Source organism: Mobula birostris, chromosome 9 (genome assembly GCF_030028105.1).
Source record: "Mobula birostris isolate sMobBir1 chromosome 9, sMobBir1.hap1, whole genome shotgun sequence".
Lineage (NCBI taxonomy): Eukaryota > Metazoa > Chordata > Chondrichthyes > Myliobatiformes > Myliobatidae > Mobula > Mobula birostris.
In genome coordinates this window covers 62,233,112-62,249,796 of record NC_092378.1, presented here as the reverse complement: position 1 = coordinate 62,249,796, position 16,685 = coordinate 62,233,112, and the positions used below count along the sequence as shown (strand labels likewise).

General features: G+C 40.3%; 1 protein-coding gene across 5 annotated transcripts in view; it reads right to left on the bottom strand.

Moving 5' to 3' along the window:
• The window catches only part of LOC140202797 (plasma membrane calcium-transporting ATPase 1-like), a 129,198-nt gene that overhangs the window by 46,707 nt on the left and 65,806 nt on the right, over positions 1 to 16,685 (bottom strand). For all 5 annotated transcript variants that reach the window (XM_072268157.1, XM_072268161.1, XM_072268160.1 and 2 more), the window contains exons 4-5: positions 11,570 to 11,827; positions 8,771 to 8,896 (exon numbers count right to left, since the gene is read on the bottom strand). In XM_072268157.1, the coding sequence (XP_072124258.1) occupies positions 8,771 to 8,896; positions 11,570 to 11,827 (384 nt within the window). The remainder of the gene's footprint in view (positions 1 to 8,770; positions 8,897 to 11,569; positions 11,828 to 16,685) is intronic.

Sequence of the window (16,685 nt, the reverse complement as noted above, 5' to 3'; positions counted from 1 at the left end):
AAAAATAAAATTTAAAAAAAAAGCACTGTAATAATTTCAGGTACAATGTGGCTTATCCACTCCGAAATCCATTTGCAAACTTTTCTCAATTACTCTATAGCGATAATAGGAACCTCTGATAGAAAGCACTATCTCATCACCCAAACTGTCTATAAACATGTGATCTTTATGGAGCACTGGTTTCAGTCTGATCAGTAGAAGCTTTAACCATAAAGTTCAGGGAGTCGAAGACCAGTGACCTCCACAACTTCTCAGATCCATCAACTTGTCTTGCAGATTTCTTCTAGCACTAACAAGTTTCATTTGATAACAATTTCACAATATGGTCAGCACTGTTTCCATTTAAAAACAATGGATTTAAAGCTGCACCTCAACCTTCAAAGAATTCTCCAAAATGTGCATACTGATATATCTGCTTCCAAAACCAGCTAATTTTATGGATTTAAAAAAATGTTCCTCCGCAGATCACAATTTAGTATTTATACAGACTGTCCATTGTTAACTCGGAACTAATTTTGTAAATAAAGTATACGCAATACAATTCCTACTGGTAAGACATGATTACAATCAGGATTTCCCAATGGGTGAGCAGGAAGGTTGTGCTGCAACTCTACCGGGCATTAATGAAGCTGCACCCGGAGTACTGCTTGCATTTTCTGTCTCCTTACTTGAGAAAAGATATACTGGTATTGGAGGCGATGTAGAGCTTCACAAGGTTGATTCTGGAGTTGAGAGGGTTGGCCTACGAGGAGAGATTGAGTTACTCTGGACCATACTTGCTTGAATTCAGAAGAATGAGAGGGAAACTTATAGAAACATAAAATTATGAGAAGGATGGATAAAATAGAAGCAGGGAAGTTGTTTCCACAGGTAATTGAGACTAGAAATAGGGGACATAGCGTCAAGAGCTGGGAAAATAGATTTAGGACAGAGGATGAGAAACTGCTTTTTCCAGAGAGTTGTGAATCTGTGAAATTCTCTGCCTAGGGAAACAGTAAAGGCTATGTTATTAAATATATTTAAGACAGCTAAGCAGATTTTTGCATATCAGGGAATTAAAGGGTTATGGGCAAGAAGTTGGTAGGTGGAGCTGAGTCCACAATCAGATCAGCCATGATCTCACTGAATGACAAAGAAGGCTCAAAGGGCCAGATGGCTGACTCCTGCTCCCATTTTTTGTTATGTTATTAATTGCAGAAATTTCATTTTTATGAGAGATTTGCTGGTGAATGGTTCAATTATCTAATCTAATCTAATTAAAAATCTTTTAGACAACTTGATGAAAAATAATAAATAAAGTGTTTTTAAAAAAACTGCAGATCTTGGAAATCTATCGTAAGAACAGAATGCTGGAAACATTCAATTGAAGACAGCTTAATGTTTCAGTTTGAAAATCCTGTGGCAGAAATAGAATTCACACAGAAATACTCCATTACTTTTGTCACATTAAAAGAAAAGTTTAGCTTTAGTCAGGAAAGACAGACTAGTTAGACCTTTGATTACTTCTATCAATAGATTAGGTCAACTGGTCTAATTTCCTTGTTTCATTTCACATAAATAGCAAAATAATATGCACAATTTTCTAATCTAAACCAAATGCTCCCAAAATCCAGGGAATTTTGGAATGTTTATGTTTAGGATTTCTGTAATACTCTTGAAAGATTGGAATGGAAATAATCTTTGCCCGAGTGACCTTTCACTCTATAATGCCATTTCCCTTACCAATTACTGCACATTCATTTGAATCAATGTTAGTTTTCTTAAGCCTTCTGGCATTTTACTTACTTATTTCAAATTACTGTCAATTTATACACTGTCATTATAGATTTGAAAGACTTAGAACAATCCCAGACACTTTTTCATAAAAACAAATTAGAATTTTCATTTTAAGTTCATTTGACCTATTTTGTCATTGCTTACTTTCAGCTGTTGACATTAAGTCAGCTCTTATTGAGATATAAATTGATTCAGCATCACAGTTTTTCTAAACTCACTAATCCTAAAATAACAGGATTTTTTTTGAACGGAATCAACACTGCCTTTATATACAATCCCAATTGTCTGTGCTCCCACTTCACAGTTGCTGCTAAGGTACTACAAATAATTCTCACCATTCTGCTGTCAGATGTTTATGGCAAGAAAACATAACCTATGGTGAATCAACACAAACGAACACTTCCACCTTAAGACATGGGATATCCAGTGTCACTGCTAAACCTTTTAAACAGTTTTCCATTAGGAAAGGAAATCAGAGAATTGAATGCATGTGAGCTCTTTCTGGACTTCTGCAATGTGGCAATCACAAAATTGCAAATCGTGGCACAAACAACTACATGAACCAGTATGGCATCCATGTTCACAACAGCTGTTTGAAAGTGTAAATGGGGGAAAAGAATTTTTCACAGTTTTTGGGATACTGATGATCTCAAACACTCCTCCCCCGTCCACGTGTGTTAATGGTTAGATACCAAACATCACTATAATGGACAGTTCACAGCCTTGCAGCAGACAAAGGGGAGAGACTGTGTCAAATTGTCAGGTTTGAGGCTTTTGTATCATATGGGGGGGGGGGTCAGAGACAGATGTACTGTGGAGAGCATTCTAGTTGGTTGCATCACTGTCTGATATCCAGGAGTCACGTACAGGATCAGAAAAAACCTGCTGAGGGTTGCAAAGTTAGCCAGGTCCATCATGACACTAGCCTCCCCACCACTGAGGGCATCTTCGAAAGGCAATGCCTCTAAATAAATAAATAAATAAAAGCAGCATCTGTTATTGAGGACCTTCTCCCCCATTATCCAGGATGTGCTCTCTCATTATTACCAGAGAGGAGATGCAGGAACCTGAAAACACACGCACAATGTCTTAGGAATAGCTTTGTCCCCTCCACTATCAGGTATCTGAACGTGCAATGAACCAACCCATAAACACTATTTTTGCTCACAACTTGCATTACTTAATTTTAATATGCATTTCTTATTTTAACTTATAGTATTTTTTTCTGAATTGCACTGTACTGTTGCCACAAAACAACAAATTTTGTGATCTATGTCAGTGATATTAAACCTGTTTTCTGAGAAGAGTGAGCATCTTGCATACAAGCTTCCAACATAAATGGAGCAGTCACCAAGCAAGGTTTGTCTAAGATTACTGAATTATGGACAGTTTACAAAGGAATGCAAACAGATTTGTTCACCTGTGGAGATACGCCAAGAGAAGCAGCTAAGGGTTAAAGTTGCGCAAAGTGCAGCAAGTAGAGATCATATTGCAGTTTGCAATATTTGATTTTGCTCCTTTTGTCTTTTTACCAGAATCAGGCTTATGTGGCCTCAAAAGGAAAGAAATTTGAGATGTGAGAGATGATAAGCCTGACTCTGATACAAGTCTCTATTGTGGACTGAGAGTGGGGAAAAGGGCAGGGAGAGGGGAAATCATGATTAGGAAAAGGGAATGGAAAGCACCAGAGACAATCCGCAATGATCAATGAACCATTTGTTTGCAATCAAATAACCTTGCCTGGCATCTGGGGGCTGAGTGTGTCTGCACCTATGCCACCTCCCATCCCTGGCACTCCTCTGACACCTGTCCTACACCCTTGCCACGATGCTCCACTCTCGCCATTACTGACATCCTTTGCTCCTGCCAGATTTATAAAAACTTGCTCTCCACTCTATGTTGACAAATACATTACTGTGCAAACATCTTGGGCACCCTAGCTATCTACGTCCAAGACTTTTGCACAGTACTGTGTATCATAATTTTTGTGGTAGTGTGTTCATTAATCACCCACTACAGCATTGAGGAAGACTGGAACATCGAGGTGAATGCCTGCCTTTTAATCACTGATGGATCCCTTTGCTGCCGGAGAAGGAGTCTGTGTCGCAGCTCGCCGTGGCCAGACGGTTCGAGTGGTGACACTGACACACACACACAAAATGTGGTCAGAGAATGCTTCCGAGGTTCTGCCTTTATGGATTGGACTACAGACTTATTCAGTCTTATGGTTTTTATATTCTGTTTTCACCCATTCTGACTTGTTTTTTGTACGCGAGGAGGGGTTTGATGGCTGATGTTCTTGCTGCGTTTTGTTTCTTTTTGGTGCAGATGAAGGGTTTTGGGGGTCAGTGTTCTTGTTGCATTTTGTTACATTTTTGTGCAGAGGAAGGGGCTTGGGGGTTGATATTCACACTACCGTTCTTTTTTGTGTCGGGGATGTGGATTTGATGTTTCTTTATTTCGTGGCTATCTGCAGAAGACCAATCTCAGAGTTGTATATTGTATATATACTTTGATAATAAATAGAATTTTGAATTATTTTATGGCACTTATGCAGCTTTTAAACAAGTTTTTTCCAAAGTGTTGTGTCTCATACTGCTTTGTGAGCATTAACTCATTATCCTCACCAGGATGGGTGCTGATTGATCTCAAAGAGAAGCTACCAGTCACAAGTCCTTTTCCATTTCTAACTTCTACTATAAAACCCCTACTGTCTGCTTACTTCATTCACCATCAGCAAAATGAGTTCATCCCTAATCAACATGCCTTTCAGGCCTGCTTTACATTTTACGATTCCTTACATATTCCTGGTGGAGATTATGGAACAGGGACTGGTCAACTGATCCAGTCCACCACAGCTCTATGCAAGAGCAATCTAGTTAGACCCATTGCAATCCACTACCCACACCCCTACCACTTTTCCTTTCAGGTACTAGTATGCTTTGGAACAGCTGCCCTCACTGCTCCTGTTAGTGTGTTCTAAACTCCGAACTTTTTTCATGCCACTTCCATTTTTTGTCCTCTGTCTTGCCATTTTAGTTTCTTTCCTCTTCTGTGTAGACCGTTCACAATTTTAAATACCTTCTACAGAGACCCTCTGTTCCAGATAATATTAGCATCTTCAGTGTATCTTGGAACTAAACTCAATTCCTGGAACCTTTTAAGGGAATCCTTTTCACTCCTCGAAGCTGTTACATTTTTGCATAGCGACCATAACTGGTTAATATTAAATTGTGACCAAACTTGTATTTTAAAACAGCTTATCATTCCCTTTTTCATGCTAGGCTGGTCAGAGCCTCATGCAGTTGTTAGTGGGGCCAAACCTTGGGTGCACTGGCTGGCAACACATCAGTTATAAAAAGTGGGCCTGCTGAAGCTGGATAACCTAAGCTGTGGCTGACAATATTAATATGTTGAGGACAAGCATTGATTTGGCACAGTCACAGTTAAAGAAAATTCCATAAACTGGAAAATCTCAGTCCTCAGTCTTGGAGGAGAATCAGTGATTTGTAAAGAGGCAGAAACAGACACATCTGAATTCAGAGGCTGGGCAAATGTTCTTAAAGCAAGCAGGAGGTTGGGGATGATGATGATTAGAGATGATCTAATTAGCTCTCAGGCAGATCTGTTCGGATGCAAAGCTGAATTGTGTTCTAATAGTGGCAGAAAATATGCAAAATATCCAAAAGATCTCCCCCATCAACCCCAGAACTATCTGCGTTTTCTTACATCATGTAGCAGCTAACAGTACACTGTTTACTTTACATTTGTAACCTTGAAGCCTATGGTAAAATCCCAATTTTTCAGGGAATTTTGAAAAAGTATCTCCATCTCATTGCTCAGTTTGCCTCCATTGTGTAGATTGGAGCTCGAGAAGGCCACGTTTCCAGTAATTAACATTTCTTTTCTAGTATTCATGCTCATCTTTATCCTATCCTCCAAACAGAAGTGAAGCATGAAACAATTTAAATACCTTCAGTTTTCCCTTCTCTACAGTAAAACTGCATTAATGCTTTAATTGTTGCTGTCTGTAAGTACTTTGTATGTTCACCCCGCAACCATGTGAGTTTCCTCTGGATTCCTCCCACATTCTGAAGACAAGGGGGTTAAAGTTCGTAATCTCTGGGCATGCTATGTTGGTGCTGGAAGTACAGCAACAGATGTGGGCTGCCCTCAGCACAATCCTCACTGATTTGGCACAAATGATGCATTTCACTGTACGTTTTGATGTACAAGTGACCAATAAAGCTATTCTTCATCTTTAATTCATGCTTGGTCAATCTGCTTTATTTCTGAAGATAACACCACACTACATACAAGTCTTTTATTAAATATACTACAAAACTGAAGTATTGTTTTTTCAACTTGTCTTTAATCTTCTCCAGTTCATTTTTACTCCGGCTGTGGTGATCCCACTCTGCTGCCACCTGGCATTACAAATTCTTGGAACAGTTGCTTCACCATGAAGAATTTTTGCCAACAATATGCAGCAATATTAAATACTCAAGGAGGGCAGGCGGCAGAGGATCAAGTTACTAATTTGCATTGTATTCCTCCACAAACAAGTGTTGCATTGGTTAACAGGTGGGATAAGACCCAGAGGAAGATGGGAGAAAGATAACTAAAATAGGAAACTAACTGGGGGAACTGTAGTTGCTCTGAAAAGGGATATTAAAATGAGTGAGGAACTGCTTGATAAAGAGGCACCTTTCTAGAAGAGCCATAGAAGCACTAAAATACTAAGTACTGCAGCTTTAAAGCAACTGATTAGGTTTAGTGAATAGATACTGATATGTATCCAATGAGAACATTCCACTATATTCTGAAATCATTCCAAAAGCACTCATGTTGGTCCCCAGTTTTTCCCCAAACAGTTTGAATCTGTTTTTGCTATTCTGCACATTTTCACCTCCAACTGTTACCCAAATTGCCAAATGCTCTTTCCCTGAATTCAGCTTGACTGAAACACTTGGTCATTCAGTGTACTTTCAATTAGATACACTTGGAAGACATGTTCATTTATAAAGAATATTCTAACATATTTCCATACTACCCTGTCAAAGTAACACTGTACAAACCAGTCCTTCCACCCCAACTGGCCCATACTGACCAAATTGCTCGTAAACTAATCCCGTTAGCCCATGTTTGACTCTTATCCCTATAAACCTTCTCAACCTTATGATTGCTCCCACCCCAATAGAATACAGTATGTGATGAAAGAGGGTTACAAAAGTACACATAGACTAAGATGTTAACTGTCTTGTGCAAGCACCAGTGGGATCAACAGTTGATCTGCCACCTGTCTCCAGGAGAGAGAGAGATTAAGTAAGACAATGGTGCAGCATTTGGAAATGTTAATGAAGAGACGAGAGAGTTTAACGGAAGGAGACATCGGTCTGAGTATTGTCAAGACCGGCTCCTTTTAAACCCTGAACTGTTTGAAGTGTGATGGACAGGCGATACCCCAGCAGGGGGATAAAAAGGGGCAGGTTCGCTAAGGGACCACACACATGACACCACGAGGTAACGAGACCCTGGAAGCGGTGCGCCCCCACAAGTCAGTGGGAGTTTTGGAGGTCTGGTTGCGGGACCAGCCATAGACGCACACGGTGGAAAGATATGGTCGGTGGGAACCTGGTGTGTGTCCGCCCTTGCCTGGGTGCCGGGTTCACCGCTGAAGAACGATCGTGTCTGGAACGGAGGGGTCACAGTCGGTGACCTCAGAAGACATTACAAAGGGCTCGCCCGAAAGCTGACTGCGAGGAATATCAAAGGTCTGTTTGGAATCTGATTTGAATATTCATTCGTTCTCTCTCCCACCCCCCCCCCCCCACCTCCAACGGCACAACAGTGATTACTGTGAACTGAACTGAACTCAATTGAACTGAACTTTGTGTCACTTGAAACTGGTCATTTACCCCTAGACGGCGATAGAGCTTGATTGATCCTATTGTCCTAGTTCTGTGTACATGTGTGTTTATCATTGCTGAACTGTTGCATTTATTATCCTTTTGATTAGAGTACTGTGTTGCTTATTTCTTTAATAAAACTTTCTTAGTTCCAGTAATCCAGACTCCAACTGAGTGGTCCATTTCTGCTGGTTTGGCAACCCAGTTATGGGGTACGTAACAAGTAAAAGCAGCATTATCCAGACAAAGTAGACACTAATCTGGAGTAAAAGACAAAATGTTGGAAGATCTCAGTAGGTTATGCTGATTTGTAGAGTCAGGAGGTGCATCAATATTTCAGGCCAAGATGCTGCCTTGTTCTGATGTAGGGACTGGACCCAAAATGTTGACTATCCATCCACCTCAACAGCTGCTATCTGATCCATCGAATTTCTCCAGCAACTTGTTAATTTGTTCTGGATTATGCAGCACACATCCAACAAGGAAGGTGCTAAATAATCAAATATGTCAGTTAATCACGAATTAGCTCATCAATCTCTTGGTCTAGTCCTCCTTGGGACATGTTGTTCCCTCAATTACTAGGAAGTCAAGAGATAACTTTTACTGCAATTTGCCCAGGTGCTATCCAACCAAAATCGTGTCAAAAAGAAGCTTTATAAATTGTTTCTGAATTACATGTCAGATTGGGCAATAGATTGGCTAGTTCTAATTCCCTGCTACCATGTTAAAGGTCAAAATGCCACAGTAGCACAGCAGTTAACACGATGCTACTAAAGCTTAGAATGTTTCTGAGTTCATTTCTGGTGTTATTCTATAAGGTGTCTCTGAACTTCATTCCTGTAGAATGTATGGGTTTTCCTTGGGTACTCTTTTTCCTCCCACAGTTCAAAGACGTACCATGTAGGTTAATTGGTCAATATAATTTGTCCCATTAATAGGTTAAGGTTAATCGGGTTTGTCAGAGGTTGTTGGGGTGCCGCGGTTCAAAGGGCTTTAAGGACCTACTACGCACTGTTATTGCTGAAATACAAAATTAAAATTAACATTTCCCATCCTTCCATTACCAGGATGATACGTCTTCTTACCAGATAATAGCAGTGGATCTCTGGCTAGGTTTTTCTTCACATGGTCAGACTCCCCAGTAAGTGAGCTTTCATCAATCTTCAGATCATTTCCATGAATAAGTACGCCATCAGCAGGTAGGAGATCACCTGAAATGCAGTAAACCAAAATTTATAGTTGGTCTCTTAAACAGTTCTCAAGGCTAATTCAGCTTCTGTTAAAATAGTTAAATGTTTCCCCATTCTCCAAGACATAGCAAGTTGTTACCCTGTAGACAATATTGGAGTTTAAAACATCAAGCTTTCAAGACATTTTCCTTGTCCAAAAATTAAAAAAGCTGCAACATTAGAAGGGAGATCAGGAAGAGACAATTGTAGTCATACAGCAGAGCCCAACTTGTCCATGCTAACCAAGTTGTCTACTAGAACCAGTCCCATTTCCTCTCATTTGGCCCAAAATCCTCTGAACCTTTCCTATCCATATCCCATCAAGATGACTTTAAGAATGATTACCATAGTAATCATTATACAAGTTCATTCATCATGTGTCACAGATGCAGAGAGGTTATGAAGACTGAGTGCATTTTGTGAACACAATATTCACAAGTGAGGTGTTTACAAGTCAGGCCAACAAAGCAAATAGTTCATACTTTAAGAACCTAAAGTGATCAGATTTCATTTGGAAATGTTTGCTTTTCCAAGTTGAGTTTTTACTGTAGTTTTTCCTGAACTGTCCATGAACACTACCTCACTATTTGTTCTTTTTCTGGACTGCTTAACTATTTTATATACTTACTGTAATTTGTAATATTTTATGTTGCACTGGACTGCTGCCACAAACCAACAAATTTCATGACACATGTCACTGGCAATAAATCTGATTCTAATGAGACAGTTGACCACATTGATGAGGATTAAATTCATCCTCCTCTTTCTAAGCATTAACACTGCTGTCCAAAATAAACCATTTTCATCACACAATGTACGAGAACCGTAACGACTGCAAAGCTAGTATTGTCCATTCAGCCCACCTTATTTGCAGCCCTACTAGCCACCAGACAAACCTGTACAATGGGCTCATCTATTTGTATAAATATATTAACACCAACCTAGTGCACAATTATGCTGCAGTTGTTAATATGACACCTTATTTAATGCAGTCAAGAAATTCCCATGCACCACATTCACTTTGTTCATTTTTCTCGTATTATTTGTTACATCCTCAAACCCAAGTCAATTTATCGAACATTTCCATTTCATAAAATCATAACTCTAATTACCTGTTTTCTAAATATCCTATTTATCTTTTTAATGCTTGTGCAATTGGCATACAATTTCCAGTTTTGCCTTTCTTTCAACAGTAGCGACACATCTGCGACTAATTTCCTGACTCCTCTCTTGTACCCTAGGTTGCAGACCAAGCATTTAGCTCCCAGCATTTGGCTAGCACTTTACTTTTTTGATGATAGATAGTTTTAAGTTGTGTCTCTCAATCCCTTGTTATTGTTTTTTTAAAAAAACACTGACATGTCAGAATGCCAGTAATGCTTCCAATCACGCAAACAACAGGAATTCTGCAGATGCTGGAAATTCAAGCAACACACATCAATGAAGCGAACGCACATCAAAGTTGCTGGTGAATGCAGCAGGCCAGGCAGCATCTCTAGGAAGAGATACAGTCGATGCTTCAGGCCGAGACCCTTCATCATTACTGCTTTACTGCACCAGAGATCACGAACTGGGGTTTATCAGTCGCAGTAATAAAGAGTTTTTATGTTCTCCGTGACTGTGGGTTTCCTCCAGGTGCTCCGGTTACCTCCCACATTCCACACACTTATGGGTTAGTGTTATGTTGCGAGCATGCTATGTTAATAGTGAAAGCATGGCGACACACGTGGGCTGCCCCCAGCACACTGTGTTGGTCATTGATGCAAATCATACACATTTTACTGTATGCTTTGATGTATGTGTGACAAATAAAGCTAATAGTTAATCTTTAAAATTTTTATCCATGTAGGATGATTTAAAAAAAAATTAAAGTCTGTCACATGCCTTGTGGCCCATCAGGCCAGTGCTTTTGCCGGTTTCCGTGGAGTGAAGCGACAGAGTACAAGACTCTTCCTCCCTCCCCCCCCCCCCGGATAGGACACCAGTCTATCGCGAGATTAATGCCCAGTATTTTTGTCGGTACCCATTCTCAGCTGGGTAGACTGAAGCATTGTGTGGTTAAACAGATGGTGCAATCCGGGTCATATTACGATCGAGGAACATGTTTGTAGACCAGATATTGAACTTTTTGCTGTTGGACTTCAGCCATATTCCACCGAGATACAACACTGGGCAGCACGAGAGGTCATTCCTGCCTGTGGCCATCGAACTTGCAGCTTCTCCAATGGAGGGTCAGACACCCTAAGCCAATTGGCTGGTCCTGGACTTATTTTCCATCTGGCATAGTTTGTATTTTGTTGTTTGATTGTTTGTGGTTTTTGTATTGCTATATTTATGCTCTATTCTTGGTTGGTGCGGCTATAACAAAACCCAATTTCCCTTGGGATCAACAAAGTATATCTATCTATTTTAAGTGCCTTGCTCAAGGAAACACATGCTGCCCCGGCTGAGGTTCAAACCCACGACCTTCAGATCACTAGTCCAACTCCCTAACCACTTGGCCACTCGCCACACACACTTGCTATATTTGTGGAAAGTGACAAAGACCCATAAAATGAGTACACCACTTCTAGTAAGTATAGCGTTTCTCCGCCCTCAATTTAAACACATTTACTGAAGGGTTTCCATGAATAGTCAGGTACAAAATTTACTTACCATATTTAACTTGAGCAATGTCACCAACCACCAACTCTGCCACAGGTATCTGGATAACTTGGCCACCTCTTATCACTGTGAATTTCTGCTCCTGTTCTATTCGGTTTTGTAGACCTCTAAATTGTTTTTCCTTACTCCAGTCATTGAATGCTGTGACCAATACCACACAAATAACAGAAACAAGAATAGCAACTCCTTCAATCCAACCAGTCTCTGCTTCACTTTCATCTTCATGGCTTTCTGTAATTTTACCACAAGCTGCAGAAAGAACAGAAGAAAGAACATAAGGAATAGCACAGATTACACAAGGGATAGGAGTAAGGCAAACTTTACAATCATGAATGGAATCATTTAATTGTTGACTGTATTTTCACCATAAACTTGAAACTGACAGTTTAACAACACTAGAGCAAGGCAGAACACATAACAAAATATTAAGTGTTTTTGGTAACCAAAATTAATGTGTCTGAGAGAGGACCAATTAATATGGAACTTGAATGTTCCAAGAATATTTTCCGAATGGAGAATTTCCTAAAAGGCACTACAGCACAAATTTTTTGGTGCACTTATTAACCATTTAATTTGAACTATCATTTTATGCTCAGTTTGCTCAAGCAAATAAAAAATTGCAAGCAGTCATTTTTAGCCGAAATATATAATTAATGAAGAACATCATGCTCGCAAGATCAGTGAAATAATCAAATAAAGAGAAGTCATCGAATTACTGAGGACACCGTACCCTAAGTGTGGATACGAATCATTAAATTCACAAACAATTGCAAATATAAGCAATATTGAGCATTTTTGAAAAATGGGGAGGACTTTGGGGTTCTCATATTTAACTGTCATTCATTCTCTGGGGCACTTCTCTGTTTTCGTGGATATTTTGCGAAGAAAAAGCATTTCAGGATGTATATTGTATACATTCCTCTGACATTAAATTAAATCCTTGAAATTGAAAATTTGCTCTTATAAAACCATCTGCTTCTGGGAGAACATTATGAAATTTCTTCAAACTGAATGGAATTATCTTCAATGTTTTCTTTTAGTTGTTTGAATATCCTCTTTTAGATCTAAATAGTGAATACAATGATAGGTTGCCTATATTTATCACCAGAAAGACAACTATATTAGAACTTTACACTGGCTCTTGGCCCCAGGTGATGACAGGGCATTGACAATTTTCACCATGGTGCAACAATTAGCCACTCAATTTTAAACACGAAATCTTTGTAGGGTACTGACAGTCACAGTGCAAACAATTTCTTTCAAGTACGTTTGGACCATGTATCCTTTTGCACTAATTTATCTTAAACACATGCAGATAGTGCAAATGTTAATCAAATGTCAAAACATTACATTTATTACATTTCCAGAGAATTTACAAGCACATGTGTAGACCAAATAACCAGACATCTCTATCTTCAAGAGGTCTTTTAAGTAACTCAGTTTCACAGGTAGTTAGGGACAATCACAACTATATTAGTGCTATCATTGGTCATATCCTGTGAATCAATATAAACAACACTGTTTGGTTGGTCTGCAAATATGCTTGAGAATGACTTGGAGGTGTAATGAGTTAACAGTCATTTTAACAGCTATTTTATTATTGCCTAGTGATTAGCATTTGCAATACTGCCAAGTATTGGTTCCTAAAGGTTGCTATAGCCTAGGGAGGTAGTGCAGATAAGCTTTCACCATTAAATGGTCCCAATGGCATGCATCTCAAATAGCCTCTGACAACCAAGTCAGCTTCTAGCCTTCACGTGTGGCTAAGCTACTAAATTTGGCGGAACCGTTTCTACTGACAGGAAAAAGGGCAAAGGAGAGTTACTGGTGTCTTCAGCCACTTCAGACAAATGGGGCTCACCAGCTGTGATTGGCAGCTCATCCAGAAGGAAAACTGATCTCAAACCTCCGCTGCCTTGCGGCTATAACGATTCATGAGGAAAGCTTTGAGAGTAAAACCTAACGGAAAAATTCTGAGCTAAAGTCCCTAAGGCAGTCCTACATTGAGTTCAATGCTGACTGCCAACTCATGTGACACCGTTGGTGAAACAATACATCTCTGACGTTCCTTTGGATTCATCGGCTGCATTGAGAGTGGGAGACTGCTGCATGGGAATATACTTATTCTCCATTTTGTACTACCCTGGCTTGCATATCATGGGATACAACATCTATGGTTGGCCCTGACCAATGGAGGGCACCAACTACCAAGTAATTCTCCCCTGGTCCTACTTGGAAGCTTTTCGACTTGACCTTTCTCCTAAAATGAATAGATTATATAAGTCTAGGAGTAAGATTCCGCACTCAAACGTTTGAACTGGCTGGACATTTGGCACAACTTTTCCCTGTTAGATAATGACTCGAGAGAACATCAACTTGAAAGTAATCTGCAAATTCACTTCGCAAATTTATCATAAATCAGTAAATTGAACTCATTTAATAGATACTATATTGATCACAAGGAAATTATTATCAAAGAGGCATTACAAGTGCACAGATATACAAATATTAGAAGAGAAGAAAGAATAAAAAAAAGTTACCTCAAAGAGTCTAACAAAAGGGATCATCACTTCCCTGGCTGCAGGTTGACTCATTATAGAGTCTAATGGCCAATGGTAAGAATAACCTCATATAGTGCCATTTGCAGCAGCACAGTGGTCTTAATCCATTACTAAAAGTGCTCCTCTGTTCAGCCAAGGGGGCAAGCAAAGGGTGAGAAGCTTTGTCTAGAATTGCCAGGATTTTCCTTTTGGCCCTTTTTTCTTTAAAAGCACAGTCTCCAGTTTGACACCTATAACAGAGCTAGCCTTTCTAAACAGTTTATTGAGCCTATTGGCATCACCCGTATTGATGCCATTGCCTCAGCACACCACCACATAGAAGATTGAACTGGCAACAACAGACTGGTTCTACCAGTAGAACTTACGAAGGAAAGGCCTGCATACTCTAAAGTACCTCAGTCTCCTCAGGAAGTAGAGTCGATTCTTACACAGCCTCTGTGTTGGTGTTCCATTGTCATCCAGGTGCACCCCCACATCCACACCCTCACCATTAATAGAAACAGGGAGCAGAGCAGGCTGTCTTCCTAAGTTGTATCACCATCTCCTTTGTCTTACTGATGTTGAGCTGCAGATGAATCAGCTTGCATTATTTGACAAAGTCCCCCACCAGGGCCCTGTATTCATCCCCGCCCCCCCAACATCCTCCCTTTACACACCCAACTATTGCCGAGTCATTAGAGAATTTCTGCAGATGACACAACTTAGTGTTGTATCTAAAGTCCGACGTATACATGGTAAATAGGGAGGGAGGCAATACAGTCCCCTGTGGGGTCCCAGTACTGCTTATAACCATGTCTGACACACAGCTGTGAAGCCACACAAACTGGTCTGCCAGGCAGGTAGCCCATTATCCAGGATAAAATGGAAGCGCTGACCTGCATTGAATGGAGCTTTTACCCAGCAATAAGGGCTCTATGGTATTAAAGGCATTTGAGAAATCAAAAAACATAAGACTATAAGACCACAAAACACAGGAACAGAATTAGGACATTTGGCTCAACGAGTCTGCTCCACTATTCAATCATGGCTGATCTTTTTTTCCTCTCCTCAGCCCCGCTCCCTGGCCTTCTCCCCGTAACTTTTGATGCCGCATCCAATCAAGAACCCATCAAGCTCTGCCTTAAATACACCCAATGATGTGGCCTCCGCCTCCACAGCCAGATTCACCACCCTCTGGCTACAGAAATTTCTATGCTCCTTAGTTTTAAATGGATGCCCTGCTATCCTAAGACTGTGCCCTCTTGTCCTAGATTCCCCCGCCATGGGAAACATCCTTCTCACATTTACTCTGTCTAGGCCTTTCAACATTCAAAAGGTTTCATTGAGATCCCCCTCATCCTTCTAAATGAGAGCGAGTACAGAGCCAGAGCTATAAAAAGTTCCTTGTATAATAACCCTTTCATTTCTTGAATCCTTGTGAACTTCTTTTGAACCCTCTCCAATGCCAGCACACCTTTTCTTAGAAACTGTTCACAATACTCAAGGTGAGGCCTCACCAGTGCTTTATAAAGCCTCAGCATCCCACTCCTGCTCTTGTATTCTAGACCTCTTGAAATAAATGCTACCATTGCATTTGCCCTTCTCACCACCAACTCAACCAGCAAGTCAACCTTTAGGGTGCTCTGCACAGGGACTCCCAAGTCCCTCTGCATCTCAGATTTTTGGATTTTCTCCCCATTTAGAAAACAGTCTGCACATTTATTTCTACTACCAAAGTGCATGACCATGCATTTCCAATATTGTATTTCATTTGCCACTTTCTTGCCCATTCTCCTAATCTGTCCAAGTCCTTTTGCAGCTACCTGCATCCTCAACACTACCTGCCCCTCCATCAATCTGCAAACTTGGCAACAAAGCCATCTATTCCATCATCTAAATCATTGATATACATTATAAAAAGCAGTCCCAACACTAACCCCTGCAGAACACCACTAGTCACTGGCAGCCAACCAGAAAAGAATCCTTGCATTCCTACTCACTGCCACTTAACAATCAACCAATGCTCTAACCATGCCAGTAACTTTCCAGCAATACCATGGACCCTTAACTTGGTAAGCAGCCTCATGTGTGGCACCTTGTCAAAGGCCTTCTGAACGTTCACATAGACAAAATCCACTGCGTCCCCTTTATCTATCCTACTTGTCATCTCCTCAAAGAATTCCAATAGGTCCAGCAGGCAAGATTTTCCCTTAAGGAAACCATGCTGACTTTATCTTGCGTCACCAAGTACCCCATAACCTCACCCTTAACAATTGACTCCAACATCTTCCCAACCACTGACTGAGGTCAGGCTAACTGGTTTATAATTTTCTTTCTGCTGCCTTTTCCTTTCTTGAAGAGTGGAGTGACACTTGCAATTTTCCAGTCCTTTGGCACCATGCCGGAGTCCAATAATTTATAAAAGATTACTACTTTCACAATCTCTATTGTTACCTCTTTCAGAACCATAGGGTACAGTTCATCTGGTCTAGGTGACTTATGCACCCGTAGGTTTTTCAACTTTTTGAGCACCTTCTCCCTTGGAATAATAAATGGACTCACTTCTC